The sequence below is a fragment of the Triturus cristatus genome, chromosome 8 (assembly GCF_964204655.1).
Source record: "Triturus cristatus chromosome 8, aTriCri1.1, whole genome shotgun sequence".
Classification (NCBI taxonomy): domain Eukaryota; kingdom Metazoa; phylum Chordata; class Amphibia; order Caudata; family Salamandridae; genus Triturus; species Triturus cristatus.
This window is the reverse complement of record NC_140591.1, coordinates 934416741-934436680: the sequence shown is the minus strand read 5'-3', so window position 1 is coordinate 934436680 and position 19940 is coordinate 934416741. Positions and strand designations below refer to the sequence as shown.

The 19940-nt window shown below is 44.5% G+C and overlaps 1 protein-coding gene across 17 annotated transcripts in view; it reads right to left on the bottom strand.

Annotated features, from left to right (window-relative positions):
* DMD (dystrophin) overlaps positions 1-19940 on the bottom strand; it is a 7596173-nt gene that overhangs the window by 419431 nt on the left and 7156802 nt on the right. For all 17 annotated transcript variants that reach the window (XM_085622447.1, XM_085622454.1, XM_085622449.1 and 14 more), the window contains one exon: positions 10280-10354. In XM_085622447.1, coding sequence (XP_085478573.1) covers positions 10280-10354 — 75 coding nt within the window. The remainder of the gene's footprint in view (positions 1-10279; positions 10355-19940) is intronic.

Here is a 19940-nt window from a genome sequence, read left to right as displayed (position 1 = left end):
ACACACACACACACACACACACACGTGTAATTACCCTAGATCCTAGGAATACTAGGTTCACACCTTATCCTTCCTAATACATTGTCTGGCTAGGCACTCCTGAAGTTGCCGCATGTGTAATCGTTTGTTCAGGATGAGTGCAGTACATTACGCAGTCATTCCTAATATTTTCATCATCATTCTCACTGTCAGAGAACAAGACGCCTAGTAAAGAGGAAGCAGTCTTTGAAATGCATCACCGTTATTGCTGGCATACACTTTCCCTGTGAGGGAATTGAATGTGTCTACTAAGAAACTATAGGTTTGGCATGGAGACAGGTGTGATGTTGGCATTGATTGTGAACCCCAATTAGCAAAGATGTAGAATCATATGTTGAGTTTGGGCATAGGACTGAACACAGCTTGACCCCTTATCCACCACTACCACTAGACATTTGGACTCGTAGAACTGTGGTTACTTGAAACTGTAGGACTTTAATTCACTTACCACAATGTGCCTGAATAACCGGGATTTTAATTTATGAATCCTTCAGATGTGGTGTCAGCATGTAGTCTCCTACTTTTAGAAGTTGGATTAACTCTTGTAGGGTGACCATTCTGAAATAAGAATTCTATCTTTCTGATGATTTTCCATAATGAAGGAAAACAGCCAGATGAAATCAGTTTGACGAAAGTTAATTATGGAGAACTGGCAAATGGTAAATCATTTTTCCACAAAAGTTTCAGTGGAAAGGGTACATTGATCCCAAATTGAATTGTGGTTACGGAAAAAATAAGTATTTTTACAATTCCTAGAGCAATGAGCTCTGTAAGAATTATTATTATTATTTTTTTTTTAAAGGTAACAGTAGTCCTTTTCGGAACACCATGATCCGGTAAAGAGAATAATGACAAAATGGAAGATAAAAGAAGGAATCGAGATAGAAGGTAAGAAGGGAAAGGAGGTAAAATTCAGGATGGGGAGTGGCGTGGACGGGGTGGTGGGTTACCGAGAGGGTTTAGTAGTATATAAGTGTTTATTAATCATGTTTAGTTATTTAAAAAACTGCATTATTTAACTGTAGGCGTTACATTAAATACAGTAGTACATGGTAGCTAAAGCTAAATAAGCAATAAAACACAGCATTTAGTTAAACAAAAAAACAAGGTGGGTAGGTAAGAGGGAGGTGAAGCAGCATAAGGGTGTTTAAAGGTGAAGGGTGTGAAACTATTGGGAGGTTATGATTACAAGCAAGCATGAGACAAGGGAGGACCCCCCTCAAAACGAAAAAAAAAGTAGGAGTAGTGGGTTAATGTGGGGACACCTCCCCCACAAAAAAGAAGCACAAACCAAACCAGAACATAATTTTTCCACAATAAGGTCTTTCACCAGGTTGGTTTCGTCAACATTGGGTCAGCCATCCATTAATAAAAATGCATCAGACATTATTCAACGAAAAGGAATCATCATAACCAGTTTCTTCAGACTGGGTTTGCATTAGTAACATATATAACCTTTGAAATGCTCCCATCTGAGCAGCTCAGTGTTCTTAAGTCTGGTACTGGGTCTAGTGTAGTGATGATTTTTGGAATAAGGGAGCACAGCAGGAACTCTACTTTACCTTTGTGACTCATAGGCACTACTTCAATAGCCCTATTTTGCCTGCATTTCTTTTCTTAAAAGATTTATAAAAGGCTTTGTTTATTTTGGGGAAGCACAGTGAAAGATTTGGAGGGATAATACGAAATTCCAGACAGTAGTACTGTGCGATCATGGATAACACCCACTGAGCAGAGGTTATCTCCTCCTCCCATTCTAAAAGTTAAAAACGCAGCTTTCACCTAGCAAGCGTAGATGAAAATGGAAAGTAGGTCACTGGTTGGTAACATAGGTACCTCTACCCTGGGTACCTTTGGTATTGCCATGCCCATTTCCACAAAAGATGCCTCTGCTATACGGTCACTGTCAAACTGATCGAAGGCTTTCTGGGAAGGACTGTTGTTGCAAATAAGTTTACCTGGTTGTACTAAAACCCACTTTTGGTTCAGGTCTAGTCTATGATATACAAAATGCTGGCTTGGATTGCTGATGCCGCAGGTTACCCATAGGCTTGGCTGTGTCCATGTCCTCGTTTTTCTCTAACATTGTGCCTACCGGCAGAAATACGCAGCCAGGCGTGACCAAATAGCAATGAGTTTATTTGCCTTGAGCAGTGTCTGCACCATTTAATATTTGTATTGGAGATCACATTTCAATAATTGAAAATTTCTTTAGCCCTTTTTAGGTCTCACGCCTAGTGTTGCAGTGCATAGCACTGCTCGCGCAGCGCGAGACCTCTTGTACGGGGTTCTGAAAGCTGACCACATGCTTGTGCGTGTGATCAGGCTTTCCCCGGCTGCCATTGGGTTTCACGTGTTTTTTTAACAAAAATAAGGCACGCAATTGGGCAAAGGCGGGCGCATGTCCCGCCTTTGCTCCGCCCATTCCTGTCTGTGTCTAGCACGCTCAGCAGCGCGTGTTTGCCTCGCTGCCGCGCTCCCTCGCCTCCGCTCCTCTGTGGTGCGCACGCACCACTAGTTTCGATTCCCGGCCCTGCTCCTCTGTGGTGCACGCGCACCACTAGTTTGTTTTGCTTGTTTTAATCTCAGCTTCCGCAGTCGACCAAAACTGCTTTCATGTGAAAAAAGCAAACTTTCTCGCTGAACCTAATTTTCTAAATCCATCAAAATTAGGAGCGTCTGATAAGCAAACCACGACCGCAGTGTGTGTTGAAGATGACAATTATTCGAACCATTCCGGTCGGACTGGTAGCGCCTAGAAACGCTTCAGCTAGCTGTTGTGCCATATGGAAGTCCCCTCACTCACTGAACACGCTGTCTGCTTAGCCTTGTAAACAAGAGAATCGTATTGTTCACGAAGTGCTTTGAAGTGAAGAGAGTTTGCATGTAAAACGTACATTCATCAATGCCAATGTGTACAGGGGCAGCTGGTCTGCCACCGTCTGCAGCCACCAAGCTGGCAGCGCTACCCTGAGGCAATATCCGCCTCTCCACCCGGACAAGAGCCGGTGCGCACCAGGGCTGCTCATGGGTCCGCCACGGCTCTCTCTCTCTCACGTCAGCCTCCTTCTCGGCCTTGCCTGCCTCCCTCACGGGCACCTGTGGTGAAGGAAGTTGTTTTGAAGTGTGGCCGTGCAGCGGTGTTGATGGCTCTCGGTGCCAGGTGCGCAGACAAGTGTGTCTCTCCCTCGGCCGCACCAGCTGCAAACTTTCATCCAATGTGCACGAGGTGCAAGTGACACCTCGCCCGGCTGGCGTGCGGGCGGCAAACCCTGGCCTGGATCCCTCGGTCCGCGGCGCTTCCACTTTCATTTCCAGCTCCCGACCTGTAGGGCCGGTTGTGCAGCTTGTTTCTTTTGCATTCTGGTACTCATAGTCCAATGTATACAATTCAGGATTACGAATACCAGAATACAAAAAACACATCTTCACGGAATGTGTGACTATTTAATGGGTTCTGAAAACTTCAGAGCTCTAGAGTGCACATTTCTTGATTAGGGCTGGCATGGCATGCAACTTTTTTGTTTGATTTCTGAGCAGAGCAGGTTTGAGTGTTGGTTTGGGTTGGAGGGAAGCAGAAGGCTAAGAAAGATCTAATCGTGGCACATGTTGGCTCCTCACAACAGATAGAGTGTGCTTCTGTAGGGTGGCATTGGCAGGGGCATGGACAGTGCCTGTCAGAGAGAGTGACAAGTGCTTGAATGTCACAGCACATTGAAACCCTCCAGGCAGACCGGTAGGACACAGGCAGCACACACGGATGAGTCGGACCACTCCCAGTCACCTGAATCCTGCCAAGTGGAGGCATGGGCAGCACATAAGCAGACACTTGATGCCACCGTCAGTGCCTGCCCGTGCACCAGTCTATGCCCAACATCGAAACCTACAGAGGTCTGTGGCGTAACACAAAATCCTTTTTCAATGTGCTGAGGGGCCCCATATCTCACAAATATTCATTGACCATGGTTGATTGGGGCACCCTGATTGGTTAGGGAGCCACCCTGCACCACAGGGGTTGCAGAGGCTTGTGTTATCCCTGTGATAGAGGCTCGTATGTGGCTTTAGGGCAGGCTCAAGATACGAGGTGACAATTGCTTGACAGAGGTTATAAATAATTTCTGTGCTTTGTCTACAAGCAGCAGATTCCTTAAAATCGGATTTCTGAAACCATGAATTGGGAGACGGAAGACTAGGTCTCAAATCGGGAGTCTTCCGCTTGAATCAGGAGGGTTGGCATGTATGCCAAGATAATGCCAGTGCACTGAACAGCAGTTCCTCCTTAGGCTCCAATCTGTTCCAGGACCCTATGAGGCAGGATCAGCCTTTTCTTCCTAAAAAGCAGGGCTGGTTAGAGAGGCATCCGCGTTCACAGGGTCAACAACAGAGGGGTAGGTAGAGCCTTTAAGACATCCTCTAGATAAACTTCCACCCAATAGGTCTGCTTTTTTATGTGCATTTATTTATATATATTATTTTATATATAACGCAGACTCCACCCAATTAGACTTCAGAGCACAGCAAAGCCAGACAGTGAAAGCAAGGAAGGAAAAACAAGCATTTGCAATGCAATAGGTCTCGCATTTGCGAGAGTTTGAGCTATAGGCATGGTCATTTTCAATGCCAATAGCTCAAACTCTCACAAAAGCGAGACCTATTGCATTGCAAATGCTTGTTCTGTTAGTGCCTGGGAAGTGCTTCATAAGTTTTTCAACCTCCTCCCACTGAATTCTATTGCAAAATTGAAAGAAGGGCCATTGACTTAGCATTACCTAACCGTGTATTTGATCACACTGCAAAGGGTATGCCTGCTACATTAGTTTTCTTGCTTTCTTCATCTCACTGCAGAGTAACTCCTGTTCCATTCATCAACACATTTTTATGGGCAATATGTTCCACAAGACAATAAGGTGGTATATGGGGTCTATGGTGCTGGTTTAATTTTTTTCTCCAACTTATGTGTTACCAATCAGACTTTCATTGACTAATTGAATTTAAGCATTGTTTTTAGTGCTGGAAGGAATTCTGCTTTGCATCTATGAAAATGTTTTTTTCCTGATCACGCAATTGCACTTTATAATGTGGGGCAGCCCTAGGCATGCTTGCATTACAGGCATACTTATCTGGTGGAGAAGCACTTAAAGGATAAGGTTCCAAAGATGAGCCACCTTGCAAATCTACTCAGTTATGTTGTCATGAATGGTCTAGTTGATCAGCGAAGCCTGGCTCATCAAGAGATGGCATTGTATCTAGTTGTGGCTCTTCCTCTAGGTCTGAGTGGACAGATTGCACCAAGTGTGGTGAAGGATGTTGATAGTGTTTTGAGTGTTATAGTCCCCATCCATTTATTAGGTATATGGAATGCCCTGTGCCTTCCAAAATGTTGTTATACATTTTTGTAAAAACGTGAACATTTACCCGGAGGTGTCAAGGCCCTAGCTCGGTGTGATAAAACAGAAGCCCTAGTGATGGGTAAAGCTTCTCAGAGGGTTGATATTAGAGCGGTGGTCCCCTCCCTTTTACTTAGTAAACAGTCATGTTTTTAGTGCCTTCCACATGCTACAGATAGGTCTAGGAGCACAAGGGCTGCACTGCCACCTTCATCAACTGTTGCTCTAATTTCTGTGGATTTGCTCAGGGCGGATCGGTACTATGACTGCTACAGAAGCCAAATGGAGTGGAATCTAGCAGCTGGTTGACAACTAGGAACTGTGCTATTTGCTGGTTCATTGTTTTTCTATAACCTTAGCTGGGAGGGGTAGGTGGGAAATGGGACAATGGTTATTTGGGTGAATAGATGCTTCTTTCCAGAGTGTCAGGAAATGACTGGATTCCAACAAAGAATTAAAGATGGTGGTCAGGCTAACTGCCACAATATCCGTAGCCAGCTTTATGATTTTTGGCGGACAAGGGTCCATGGGTGTCTCTGATTTGGTGGCTGCAATGATGGAAGAGACTTCCTGGGATGGGGGGGAGGGAGTTTATAAATTGAGGTCAGGCCTCAGATAGAATTGATTATGGAATTTCTCCCCATGATGTGGCCTCCTTTTGTTCAAACTTGTTAAAGATCTTAACAACTTTGTCCAGGTAAAAGTCGACCGCTCTTTCCTTGATCATTAGAGTTTTATAATCATTCAGACATACCTTGTATTTCTCTTTTTGAATTATGTCCCCATTTTTTCTCAACTGTCTCTTTTGCCTTCTGCAGGGTTGCTTCTGAAGCTTTAAGTTTTTGTGTTGTTTCCTCTGTGCAGTGTTAGCATTTTAAGAGGCAGAGAGAATGCTATGGCTGAGTGTATCCATTCTGTATATTTGGTGGATGTGTCCTCTGGGTTTTCCGATAGAGGGGCATTGTATCTTTTTGGATTTCATTAAGAAGGTCTGCCTTGATATTGTTCCAGAGTCTACCTTTAGCAACTACATTTTTAGTTTTTTGGGGGGGTAAATACTTGCTGAGTGCAATGTTTGCTTAAGGCTTTAATGAACATGCTTGTCCGGCTTTGTAAAGAGTATGACACTTAAGTAATGTTGTTATCAAGTCCCAAACACTTGCAGGGGTTTTAGGTAATCTTTACATTATCCGTGTGATCACAAGCGGCTTTGGGATGATATTTCCACGGGGCGCAGAAATATTTTTCCAACTTTTTTCACGTAAAGGTTACTTTGTGCATGTGATCAAGGTTTGAGTTGGTATTAACCCTTTAGTAGACCGTAAAAGCATGCAGCCATGCAGCGGTGGCTCTTCCACTAAGGCAGAGGAGTGTCACCCCACTGCTCTGTGAGCAGTTTAAAAAATAAAATTCGAATTATAATAATGCAATGTTATTAACATTTAATTTTTCTGTTACTGTTTAAGTGCGTGTGGGGCTGGACTGGCCAGAGCAGAGGCCAGGGGAAGGTTGGTAAGCACACTAAGTGCGCATGATGGTTTGTTTGGCTGTACTGGGCTGGACAAAGTCATGCACACTTTGCATAGTCTCCACCGGCTGTAATGCACAGCCTGGGTGGAGAACATGCACTGCCCCCCAGTCCCTCTCTGAGCGCTGAACCACGGCGCTCAAACCAATCAGAAAGCTGCTATAAGACAGCGTTGTGATTGGCTAGGAAAGTATGGGAGCCTGCATGGCTCCTGCTCCTGGAGTCATCAAAGGAGCCGAAGAAGACCGAGAGGTGGCAGCCATCCTACAGATGAGTGTTTATTTTATTTTTTCATTTATCCCCCCCTCCCCTGCCCCTTCACCCCCGTTAAGTAGCGTCCACGACTGCTATCATGAGGCTGTTTTCACATTGAATTACGAACGAAAAATCTTTAGATTTACATCGGCAGATTTTGGTGTTTTTTTGATAGACTCATATGTTCTCAGTTTTGACATAATGTTTACATTGGGCCTAAACATATACTCAAATTATGTGCTTAAACAATGCACATGCACTGGAAACAACTACACAAAGAACCCTTTCTCTCAGTTATAGCAATATGAGTACATAATTATGTGCCTGATGTAAACACTATCTGAAAGTTGAGCATATATGAGTGCTCAACAAAATAATTTCCAAACAGACTAATTTATCGCCCTAACTAAATGCAAAAAATGTGAGGTCCGGCATTTTGGTTCCAGTGACAGGTTCATTTCAAAGTTGATAATCATCACATTCACCAAGTAAATATTATGTGTAAACCGTCCAAATATTTCAACATCTGGTGAAAAAATTACCCTTCATGATCATGTGTAAAGATTACTAAAAGTGTTTAGGGACATGCTAACAGCATTAGTGAAAATCTGAGCGTTTTCATGAAAGTATTTGAAAATATTTAGCTGTGCCATATATGTACTGTTTCTGCTCCCTTTAAAATATAGTAAGAAACTGCAAACATGTACAGAAATGTACTAACCAATGTCAAAAATAATTATGCAATACCAAAAAATCCTGTACCTGTACAATTTTGCACTACTCCTCACAAACATTTTAAACCTTTACTTATATTTACAATATAATCTTTCCCTAACTTCACTTTTTACGAACCATGCATATATTATCATTACTTTTACTGTATTATTAAAACTTATTTTGCAAAAAATACTATGCTCTTTCTGCCGATGCTGAGCAGCTTGGCAACATAAGCAATTGCAAAGCTGTCCAAAAGGCAATACCTATTGGATTTGCCAATGCTTGTTGAGGCATTGCTTCTTTTTATCTCCTGATGCAGCTGGCTTATGAGAGGAAGAGGTGATTAGGAGAAGGGGACTGCTCTGGCAGATAAAGAAAAGGATCTAGCATTTTATTTGTATTTTATTGGGGTAATAATGTGACATGCATCTTGCCATGAAGGGCAATGAAGGGTATTTACACTGTAACAAGAAGCAATGAGGCACCCAGGAAGACATTACTAAGGTGTGTGCGAATAGTTACACATGCATGCGAGAACATTACATAAAATGTAACACATGAATTCGACAGGGATGAGAGTAGGGCTGCAGGGAAAAAGACACGACGAGGATGACATGGAAGTGATATGGGGTCACAAAAACAGCTAAATAGCACAGCTAGTTGGCTAGTCTCTCCTGTACTTGTAGGTCTCGCCTGACCCAGCGCATGCGCTGGTCTGGCGAGACATTTTGTGAGGGCTCCAAAAAGTGCTACCAGGCCAGCCTAGAGCTACAGTGCATGTGCGCGGGCGCGCGCGTCGTGATTTACCGTGATTACTTTCACTTTCGCGGCCGCTTTGATGTTCTCCGTGAGGCTTCAATAGATTGCGGCAGTTAAAACAAGCTTTGGCATAGCCAATAGGTCTCGCTTTTGGGACCTTATAAGTGTTTAGTTATGCAACTGTTGCATGGCTAAACACTTATAAGGTCCCACAGGCGAGACCTATTGGCTATGCCAATGCTTGTTTTGTCTGCAATCTGAAAGTAACAGGTACAGATCTCAGAGGAAGTCACTCTAATCTTTAGGAGACTGATAAAATGTCTACTAATAAACAACATGAAAAAGTCTGCAGTGTGGTTGAATGCCGTAGTGACAATTTGGTCCCCAATACAAATCAATTACCCAAAAAAAAAAAAAACTAGAATTGTTTTTGAATGCCGAATACACCAAAGTAAAGTTAATGCAGTGAGGCAAACGTTAGCAGTTGGGGGGAAGCTAGGTTTGCATATTATAGAGAGAGAGAGAGGGAGAATACACAACATCTAACTGTGCAATATGGTCCATTGAGGAGTCAGGAGACATAAACCACGAGTCTGAAGGTAATGTGTTTTGTAAATGCCACCACAAACCCAAAATGGCAATCTTTGACCACATTACATGTTACACTTTAGGAATAGTTTATATTACATCTTCGGGTAGTTGCTTGAAAAAATTGTTTTTTTCAAAGTGCAGGAAAATATGGGGACAGACTGGAATTAAAATGTTTAGGTTTTGTTTACCTGTCTTGAATAAATTGTGAATGAAACAGAAGGCAATGGCGAGAGGGGATTTATTCAATTCTGTGGCTGCACCGTTCTCAGCACAGTTAAGGAATTACTGCATTGCAGATTTCATTTAAAAAAAAATGTCGCGTGCTCCAATGAGCGAACATACTGCCAGAGAAAATGGCACACAATTTGATTTTGGGTAATTTTGTAAATTTGAATAGCTTTGCTACATGATATAGTCCTCCGTGCTGCAAAACCCTAGTAGACACAACAATGGTAAAGCTCTGAATATGGTTTGGGGGCTGTTACTATAATGATGCTACCCATATTTAACAGGGAAGCTAAAAATGTGGGTTTTTATACCTATCCGTTTATGTGCAATAAAAGCACGGACACAAATATAACAAATTTAACAGTCTGTATGAGTACTCACAAATAAAATGCATAAAAATATAGTTGGAAAAGGTTTGATTTCGGCATATTATCTTGTGGGGGACTTGTAAGAGCGTGTGACACAATTAACTAGAAGTGTAGATAATGGTAATGCAGCTTTGTAAAGATTTCTTGGCACTTTATCTAATATGTGGATTAAGCACACATCTAAAGTATACTATGGAACATTCCACAACACACACATAGGAATTGCATATATCTAAATGGGTACATTATCTGTAAGTGCACTACTTTGTATATATGAGGAGTGTCTTAATGGTGGCAGTAATGGCACAAGTAATTCGCATGTTCAGATCTTTAAGTGGATGGAAGGGCAAGGTAAACAGACAAGAAGAATGCCAGGTCTACATGAGGGACATAACAAGGATACTTACAGCACAGGGCCTTCTGTAGCCGCCGCAGCTTCATCGCGGTTCTATATGCAGAAAATCTGACATTGTTCAGGTCCGCTGTAGAGAAAAATATAATTCACTCAATTCATTTTGGAGTAATATTTGCGATGTGTTTACAATACATATGGCGCGTTTATAAACAATAGTGGCCTTCAGATCTCTCCTTCAGTTTAGCAGTACATTTGAAAATTATTCACAGCGGGCCATCTAATCAAGGAATACAAGGATTTTTACAAAGTGAAACTGAGGAACTGCACATCACAAAGTCGGCCTGAAGGGGGTGCCGGGTGGCAAGTGAAGAGCAAGCCCATGACCATCTTGAATGAGAGATGTTGGAAGAACATTACTACTCACCCAATTGTGTGGGTCTTCACATTATGCCTGTTGGAATACATAAAGCAAAGCCCTACCCAAGTAGTCTTCAGTAGTTGGCTTTGCCACACATTTCATCCATCAATTAACTCCACAAAATCATTCATTTCAGCTGTTCAAACATGGGCACGGATAAGTAAGTTCTCAGGTCATACAACAGTTCTTTCACGATAGGCTTCCAAGATTCACACTATTCAACCTACTGCCCTTCATTGGTTGGATTGGGGCACATCACAGACCACTGACTTCTTGTATGTGTGGAAAAAGCCGCTTTATTGAAACAAGTGTGTATCAAATTAAATATCCTTGGCCTAACACCTTACTATACATTTAATAACCTACAATCCTTAACGCCATCTGTAAATCACGCCCCCTGGTTTACCCCTCAAAATGTAACAACATGACCTATTGGACTTCTAGGATTGCCTCACTATAAACTTCCCCTCCCGCTTAACAATGAACCAATTAACATGCTCAACTTGATATTCCTATGGTGTAACCTTTAACTCCAGGAATTCTGGTGTGTGCTTCTTGACATCCTCACTCTCAGCCTGATTAGCCTATAATAACCCAAATAAACTTAGGTAAAGGCACAATGCCCCCGGGGAACAGGCCTCCCTTTTAGTCCGCTGTTCCCCAAAACCAGATTGGCAGTGCTACTGAACCTTCTGAGTATCATATTAAAACTGAAAGTAGCACTTAAATGTGCCAATGCTCTCTCCAGCACCATCAACCATGATCTGCTGAAAAGACTTTCAGGTGTAGTCTGCAAGATTACTAAGCGCCGCTGTGATAGCTCGATGGGTTAGATGGGAGGGTCACAGCATAAAATCCTTTCAGTTTATTTGAAAGTGTATGCAACTTTTTAGTTTCCCGATTCAAATACACATTCTTTACACAATTCTCTCAAAAAAAACTAGATCAACTTTGCTAGGTAGCTTGTTCATATTTATTTTCCTCTCAATATTTCTTAGTGGTGACTACCATAACTGCCTAACATTTTCTCTAGAGAGGGTTATGTTGGAAAAATGCTCCCTTAAGTTGAGGCCAAGCACCTCAAGTGCTGCAGCATTTACTTTTCAAATCATAGTGGTGGCAGAAGCGGCATTGTGCTACCTTTAAATACCCGTCTGACATCACAAGAAGTGACCCCATGGATTAAAAAGGAGCGTAAAAATTAATTATATTCAAAACATCACTGAACCGGATACTCAACAAGCAAATACAAATATTTAAAATCCTACTAAACGAGGCATGGCCATGATGGCGTATGGGTGACAGCCTTTCTCCAGTCTCACTGCTGTTTCTAAGCATGCTATAGCCCCTTCCTGCCTGCTCCGTTGGCTCCCCAGATAGTCTGCTGCTACCTGCCTTGGCCCTGGTACCGGTTGAACCTGCCGACCTCCCTCTGCAGCCCCAATTGGACCGCGCTGTCGTATCTACTGGCAAGAAGGTGGATGCTGCAATAAGACGTGAACAATGGCCCATCCACACTCATCCCCGACAGTGGTACAGTGTCAACCACACCTGGGATCCCTTGTGCAGCACCCGTTTGTGGCGGGAAGCTCCTGTCCGGGGCCCCTTGTACCACATCTTTGGCAGACTCTGCCTCCCTGGGTCACCCAAGGCAGGAGAGGATTTGGCCTCTGGGCCCACCGATATGGTCAGACCAAGCAGTAAGTGCGTGGCGGGACCCAGGGTTCCTCCTAACTACCAGGGGGTGGGGGGCAGATGATAAGGGATCCCCCCTCTTTCTCTACTGTCACAGAGAGAGTATCGCATTAGGTCCGGGTTGTCCTGGAGACCAGAGGGTTGCTGGCCAATGCCCTCCAACAACCCTGCCTAAGTTCGGCTGTGCTTCACAGGGAGCAGCTGCTGCTGCGATGAGGCATTGAAGTGGGGCCAAGTGAAGCACTTTTTCACCCGCATCACCCTACAGTCGACCCACTTTCACTAACATCCGCCCTCGCGCCCAGAGGTCGGTACAGCAGATTCCCTTCCTCTCTGTAAGACCTGCCTGTGACCCGTGCCTCCTGCGAGCCCATGTAGTACAGATAGCCTCACTATCCACCGCCGAAGCAGATGCAGAGCTCTCCAGCTTACCACACCGGGCAGGGGGTACAGCAGCTGCTGCCCACCCCTCTTTTTTTTCTCTCCCATGCCAGACCGGGGCAGTGTATGTTCCTAACCTCTCCTGGGAGCTGCAATGGTTCCCTTTTGATCTTCAAATCCCCCAATACCTTGCAGTAGTTATTGACCTGCCTTCCCTGGGGGATCTGAACAGCATTTGAGCACCCCATGCAGCAGCACAGCACTGGCCTACTGCTTGCTCCACATACATGGTTTACCCTAGCTTCTCATATATTGAATGGACCTGGTTCCCTGCCTCTCCTGGCATGAAATCAGCATAGCTCTTTCCCCACAGTTCTAGGACCCCAGCATGACACTGATTTCTGGTTTGGAAGCGGTACCTGGTTTACCACTTGCACAGCCTTTATCTGGTTAAACGCCACACAGGGCTTAGGGGTCAGTGTAGCGCCTCCTCCTCACATCCTGCTCCACCCTGGCAGGGCTTACTGTTTCCTGGATTAATGCTGTAGACATTTCGCTCAGCGGTGCGTTGCGATCTAGACACTCTCCCTCACCCCCAGCTGTATAGAGGATCTCCATCATGTCTGGTCAGGCCAGATCAAAAAAGGATCACTCCCTCAGAGACATGCTCACAAAACCCTTTGGGACTATGGGCGAAAATAAACCACCTACACTAGATGTGGACCACCCCTCTAAACCAAGGGACCAGGAGGGGCTGGTGATAAGGTCCTTTTTGGAAGCACTCTTCACATCTCTCCGCAATGACTTACAAGCAGTGAAGAGGGACCTATCCGCTGATTTGAGAGCGGTACGACGTGATTTGGAGGAAGTCGGTGACAGGGTGTTCGCTATGGAAGATTGTGGGATGAGATGCAAAGGTTGAATGGCTACAAGAAGTCCGGCGCCTCTAAGAACAATACGTCGATCTACAAGCTCACGCAGCGGGATCTGACCTAGGAGAATAGGTGGGGCCCCTGTTTCGACACATCTTGGGAATCTCAAAGGACAAATCAAAAACTTGATTGCTTCCATCAAGACCAGACAACACCCCCTTTCGTGAAATTCTGACCTGGGTCCATGACTTTCAGGCGAAAGAGAATATTCTTTGCAAGGCACGGGAGATTTACCCAATTCAATTCCTGGGTCATACCCCTGTGTTATATCAGGAATTGTCAGCGATAACCCTTCAGAAACTTCGAGACTTCCGCCCCGTCACAGTTCACCTATCCAAAGCTGGAATATCATACTCCTGGGGCCATCCTTTTCGGATCAAATTTCTCCTTGATGGGAAATTGCTCCAACTGACATCTCTTTAAGAGGCCTGCAACCTACCTGGTATCACAGATCCTGACACAAATGACCTCCACAACAGCTCTCCAGACGGCAATAAGTGCAAGAAATTTTGATGGCAATGCACCAAGTGCTCTTTTGTTGGTGTTAAACCTGATCCCGCAACGATGGCCAAAGAGAGACAATAGGTGCTTCAAACACTGTCCGGGGATAACGAGAAGCCTGGGAGGAACAGATGGCGAGAGATCCGCTTCACTACAACGTTGTTCTTCCTGCCTTTAGCCCATTCGACTATGTTGACTACCATCTCTGATGGGCTTATTCGATGAGTTGTCTTATACATGATGTTACGTTCCTGGGTTGTCATTCTTTCATTCTACACTGTGGCACTCATACACCTTTGGGTTGTGTTTGTTGTTGTTTCTTTCACTGGGCCTCCCCCATTCTATGTCCCCACTCCTCTCCTTTGCGACTTGCTTGACTTTAGCACTACTCCAACGGATAGTCCTGGATATTAAAAATACGAGCCTCAAAGTTAAAGGCCTTAATAACCTAATAAACGGAAAGCGATTCTATCCCTCCTAGAGCCTTCTGGCAGCAATATATGACTCCAAGAAACCACATTTATTATATAAAGATGTACACTGCATGCAATCTCACTGGTTCCCACGACAGTTGTAGACTTCCAACTTCCCCAAAAAAGGTGGGGTAGCCATTTTGCTCTCCTCTCAGTTTAGGGGAGACATAATATCCAAAGTGACTGAGACAAAGGGATGATTTATCGAGTACCGACTTAGTCTTGGTACCTTAATTCACCCAGGCAAACATATACCCTCCAAACGACCAACAGGAAGCTTTCATTACGAATGCCCTCTCTCCCTTACTCCAAACAACAGATCCGGCTATCTTGATTGGCGGGTGACTTAAATTTAGTCATGGACAATGACCTGGACTGCTCTGGCCAACACTCAGACCAAGCGGGGGCCTTTTTACCCGAGGATCTCCGCTGGCTGACAGACTGTGGACTGCCTGATGTTTGGCGGGTAAACCATCCTGACATCAGGGACTACACTTACTACTCAGCAGCATACAAAACCTACGCCCAGATTGATAATTGTTTTACGACCCCAGCCCTTCAGACACTAGTCGGTGACTCTTACATTGCTCCTCGATCACTTTCAGACCACGCAACCCTAACTCTTACCATACGCATTGCCACTATGCCGACAAATACTACGCGCTGGCACCTTCGAAACTCGCTGCTTCAGCCACCGACAGTCACAGTTATATGATTGTTGATTACTTGCAGACCAATTACACTAATCGGGTTGCATTAAGCTCTCTTTGGAAAGCTCTGAAATTGGTGGGCAGAGGGGAATTCATTGCCATTTCTGCCTCAGAAAACCTTCTTCAGAAGGAGAAGCAGAAGACTCTCAAACTGAAAGTCCTTGTACTTGAAGCAAATCACAAAAGCACTGGGGCACCTCAGGTCTGGAGAGAGCTAGAACGAATGTGGTTACTCCTTAAGCACCTTAACTTAGATAAGAGCAGAATATGCTCTTGTCCATCTGAAACAAAAGTTCTATCTGGGTAGCAACTGCTTTGGAAGAATGCTGGCTAATCGCCTGTGGACCAAGATACAATCTGGCTCCATCTGAGTAATCCACCCCACCTCAACTACAGAGATTAACACAGATCCACAGATCGCCGACGCTTTTCAAAACTTTTACAAATCCCTTTATTCAGAACCAACAGGAGCTCCCGCGGATCCCTCAGATTACCTCTCATCCCACCCGCCACAAACAGCTGACTCCCTGGATAAGCCAATACGTATTGAGGAAGTAGTTTTGGTAATTGCCCGCCTAAAGCTCATGAAGTCCCAGGGACCTGATAGCTTCCCATCTAAATTTTACAAAACCTTCAGCCATGAATTAGCTCCCATCCTCACATGGCTCTTTCATTCCTTTGCCTTGATGGGTTCTCTTACAGATTCCATGTTAGAAGCTTCTATATAGGTCATTCCTAAATCAGGCAAAGACCAAACACTTTGAGGGTCTTACAGACCTATATCCCTTTTAAATATCGATTCTAAATTATTAACAAGCATACTGGCACACCGACTTAACCCACTTATGCCGGGACTGATTTCACCAGATCATACCGGCTTCATACCAATGCGTCAATGCGGGGACAACACTAGGCGCATCTACGATGCAAAGGTAGACCAGTCTCTTCTCAATTGACTAAGAGAAGGTGTTCAACAGAGTCCATTGGCCCTTTCTCCTCAGGACTAAAGAGCTCCTCGGCTTAGGCACCTAGTATCTGAAATCGATCAGCAGCATTTACAGTTTCCCCCTAGGGCTATGGTCCGGGTTAATGGACTTTCTGACTTGTTTTTTCCTATCTGCCGAGGAACGCGGCAGGGTTGCCCCTTGTCACCTCTCCTTTTCGCCCTATATATGAAGCATCTTGTCCAACACATACAAGCTCACCCAAATATCTCTGGCATCAAGTTCGGAGGTAAAAAACACTTAATCAGCCTCTACGCTGACCATGTGATTTTAGCCGTGTCAGACCCTTTGACCTCTCTCCCCGCTCCAGACACAGAGCTTCTATCTTTTAGAGCCTTCACTGGCTTCAAGGTCGATATGCAAAAATCACAAACCCTGAACCTCTCTGTTTCACCTTCTACTGAGGCTTCGCTGCGGACTTAATTTCCTTTTGATTGCACCTCTACCTCTATTCCCTATATCGGGTTCCAGCTTGCAAATTCTATCCCTAAAACCATTTCTCTTTAACTATAACACCTTGGCCAAGCAAATCAGGGCAGACATAAGCAGTTGGGAATGCTTAGGTCTTTCCTGGCTGGGCAGATTTGCAGCCATTAAAATGGCCACTTTACCACGCTATCTTTGTCTTTTTCAATCTCAACCACTGACCCCGCCCAAGCATGCCCTTCATGCAAGTGGGTACCACCAGGTTTATTTGAAGGAGGCAGAGCCTAGCCTACATAAGCATCTCATTTACCATCCGACACGTGAGTGCAGCCTTGCTGTGCCCTCCCTCCTGCTGTATTACCAGGTTTCCCAACTGCGGTTGGAGTGGAGTGGGACTTATGCTGCTAGTGGGGGCCTAACCTGAACGTCTACTATAGTGAATGGGGAATAACCACTACCTCTAGTGAGAGGGAAGCGTGACTCAGGGACTGCCTATTAAACACCAGAACCCCGACCACAGGGTCTCTGTGTATTGTTTGTTCAAGCCATATTTCACTTTGTTGTCATTTAAATACTCCTTTTGTCACAAAATATTTTTTTTTTTAACAGGACAATCATTTATTGCTGCGCTTACACATATTTTGAGTTGTGAACCTATGTTCACCCCTTATGTCGCCCTTTCCCACCATTATAAGCCTTTGACTGCTCAACTCATACTACCAGTGAACAACAAGTGCTGAAGGGGTAGTTGGCCCAGTTGCTCAGGAACTATAGTGGGTCAGGCCCCAGGACATCAGGAATGAAATACGTCAACCACCAGGGTTGGGCCCAGTAGATCTTGCTTGTCCCATGGACCCCTAAAAAGGGTTATGACAAAAAGGTATGGAAAATGTGATGACTTACCACTGGTGAGAGACTAATGGCAGCAGAAGAAATCAGGCATGGTTAATGAAGGGTCACCCCTTATTTGAACTCTTCAACTAAGAAATCCGCACAAGGGTTTCTTTGTTTAAGATCCAATATTATCTTGAAGCCTATCTACAAACAAGGGCCTGTTAGTCATGACAGGGTAAATTGAGTGTTTGTAGTTTCCAAGTACTTATTTTGGCAGCTAAAACTTATAACACTGTGAGCTGTTGCTTGAACAAGCGGCCTGCTCCTTGTTATGGAAACTAAAAAGGGGTCGAGCTCCATTCTTAAAATGAAATTAAGTCCCTTGTCAACTTCGGTGCTCTAACATTACTGTTAAAAATGGGGGTATCTATTTGGCAGTGGCTTACACCCTGTCCAAGTAGAGACTCTTCCTTCTAGTCAGGGTAAGGGAGTTAAACATCCAAAATAACCCCAGCTCACACCCTTAGTATCTGGGCACGAGCTGTTAGGCTTATCTCAGAGGCAAAGTGAAAAGCATTTGCACATAAACTCTCAGTAACAGTGAAAAGACTCCATATGGACACCACACCACTTTAGAAAAAGTAACCAATCTTAATCTAAACCAGACAAGACCAAAACAACAAAAATCCAACATACATAAATTTACAACTTTTAAAGGTTTAAAACTTAGCAAAAAGTACCTGGGAATGCGTCAAAATCAAAGCCAAAATCAGGTGCAGAGGAAGTGAGCAACAGAAAGCCAAGCGCTGCATCGGTTCCTTACATGCAGGGAAAGTGGTGAGTCAGTTCCTTGCTCCCAGGGGAGGTGATACGTCTGTTCCTTACTGCTACGCAGGGGAGAGGATGCGTTGGTTACTTACTGTGAAAAGAGGTGATGCGTCAGTTTCTTACTGTGGGGGGAGGTGATGTATAGTTTTTCCAGACAGGTGACCCCAGTTCTATAATGAAGCCCAGCGTCGATGTAGACTTGGCGCACAGGTGTGATGCATGAAAAATCCAGGTGCGCTAGAGTCGATGTGGCAGCGGCAAATCTGGCGATGTGTCGATTCTTCCAGCTACGAGCAGGTGATGCGTCGATTCTTTCAGCCATAAGCTAGGACCTATGTCTGAGTCGGAGCAGGGGGTCTCGGAGCTGGGGCTCTCCGACGTCGGAGACATGGTGTTCTAGACTCTGGCTGCTGCAGTTCTACTGGCCACAAATAGACACTGTGTCGATCTTTTCTGTCACAGCTATGCTTTGGTTTTTCAACCGTACAGCAAGCTTGCAACTGGATAAACGGTGCTGAAGGGTAAAGCATGAATTTTCAGCTCTTCTTATAGCAGAAGCCACCTCCAAGTACCAAGAACTGGAATTAGCACCACTTGGCAGATCAGAACTCCCAGCAGAGGAGTTCAGGGGCTGCTGGTGAAGTCTTCGATGACCCTTAACTTCTTAACAGGAGGCAAGCACACACAAGGCCTTGGAGAATCTTCTTAAGCAAGATACCAAAGAAAAAGTCCAGTCCTTTAGTCTCTCCAAGACAGAAGCAGCAACTGCAGGCCAGCTCAGCAAATCAAACGCAGCATAGTGCCAGTACTCCTCCTAACAGCTCACCAGCTCTTCTTGGCAAAGTTTCCTCTTGATCCAGAAGTGTCCCAAAGATGTGGGGTTACAGGTCCAATACTTATAATCGTTGAAGTATGGATACTTCAAAGGATAGTCTTTGTTGTGCACAGATTCTGATTTGCCCTGTCTTGGCTCCAAACAGACTACAGGGGGGTGGAGACAGCATTGTGAGAGGCCTGGCACAACTCTCTTCAGGTGTCAATGTCAACTACTCCCACCACTCTAGCTCAGTAAGGCCCATCAGCCTGTTGATGGGCCATCAGGATATGCAGGGCACACCTCAGCTCCCACTGTGTGACTGTCTGGAGTGAATGCACAAACAACCCAACTGTCAGTCTAAACCGGACGTTGATTCCACAGGTAGGCAGAGGCACAAGATGGTAAAGCAAGAAATCGCCCACTTTCTAAAAGTGGATTTTCAAACACAATTTAAAAACCACCTTCACAGAAAGATGTATTTTAAAATCCTGAGTTCAGGGAACCAAAACTCCAAATCTCCATCTCTTCCCAATTGAAAGGTACACTTGTAAGACATAACAAGGCAGCTCCAATATTAACTTATGGGAAAGATAGTCCTTGACATAGTGAAAACATGGAATTTGCAGTTTTTCACTATCAGGACATGTGAAACACACCAGTGCTTGTCCTACCTGTCACATACACTGCACTGTGC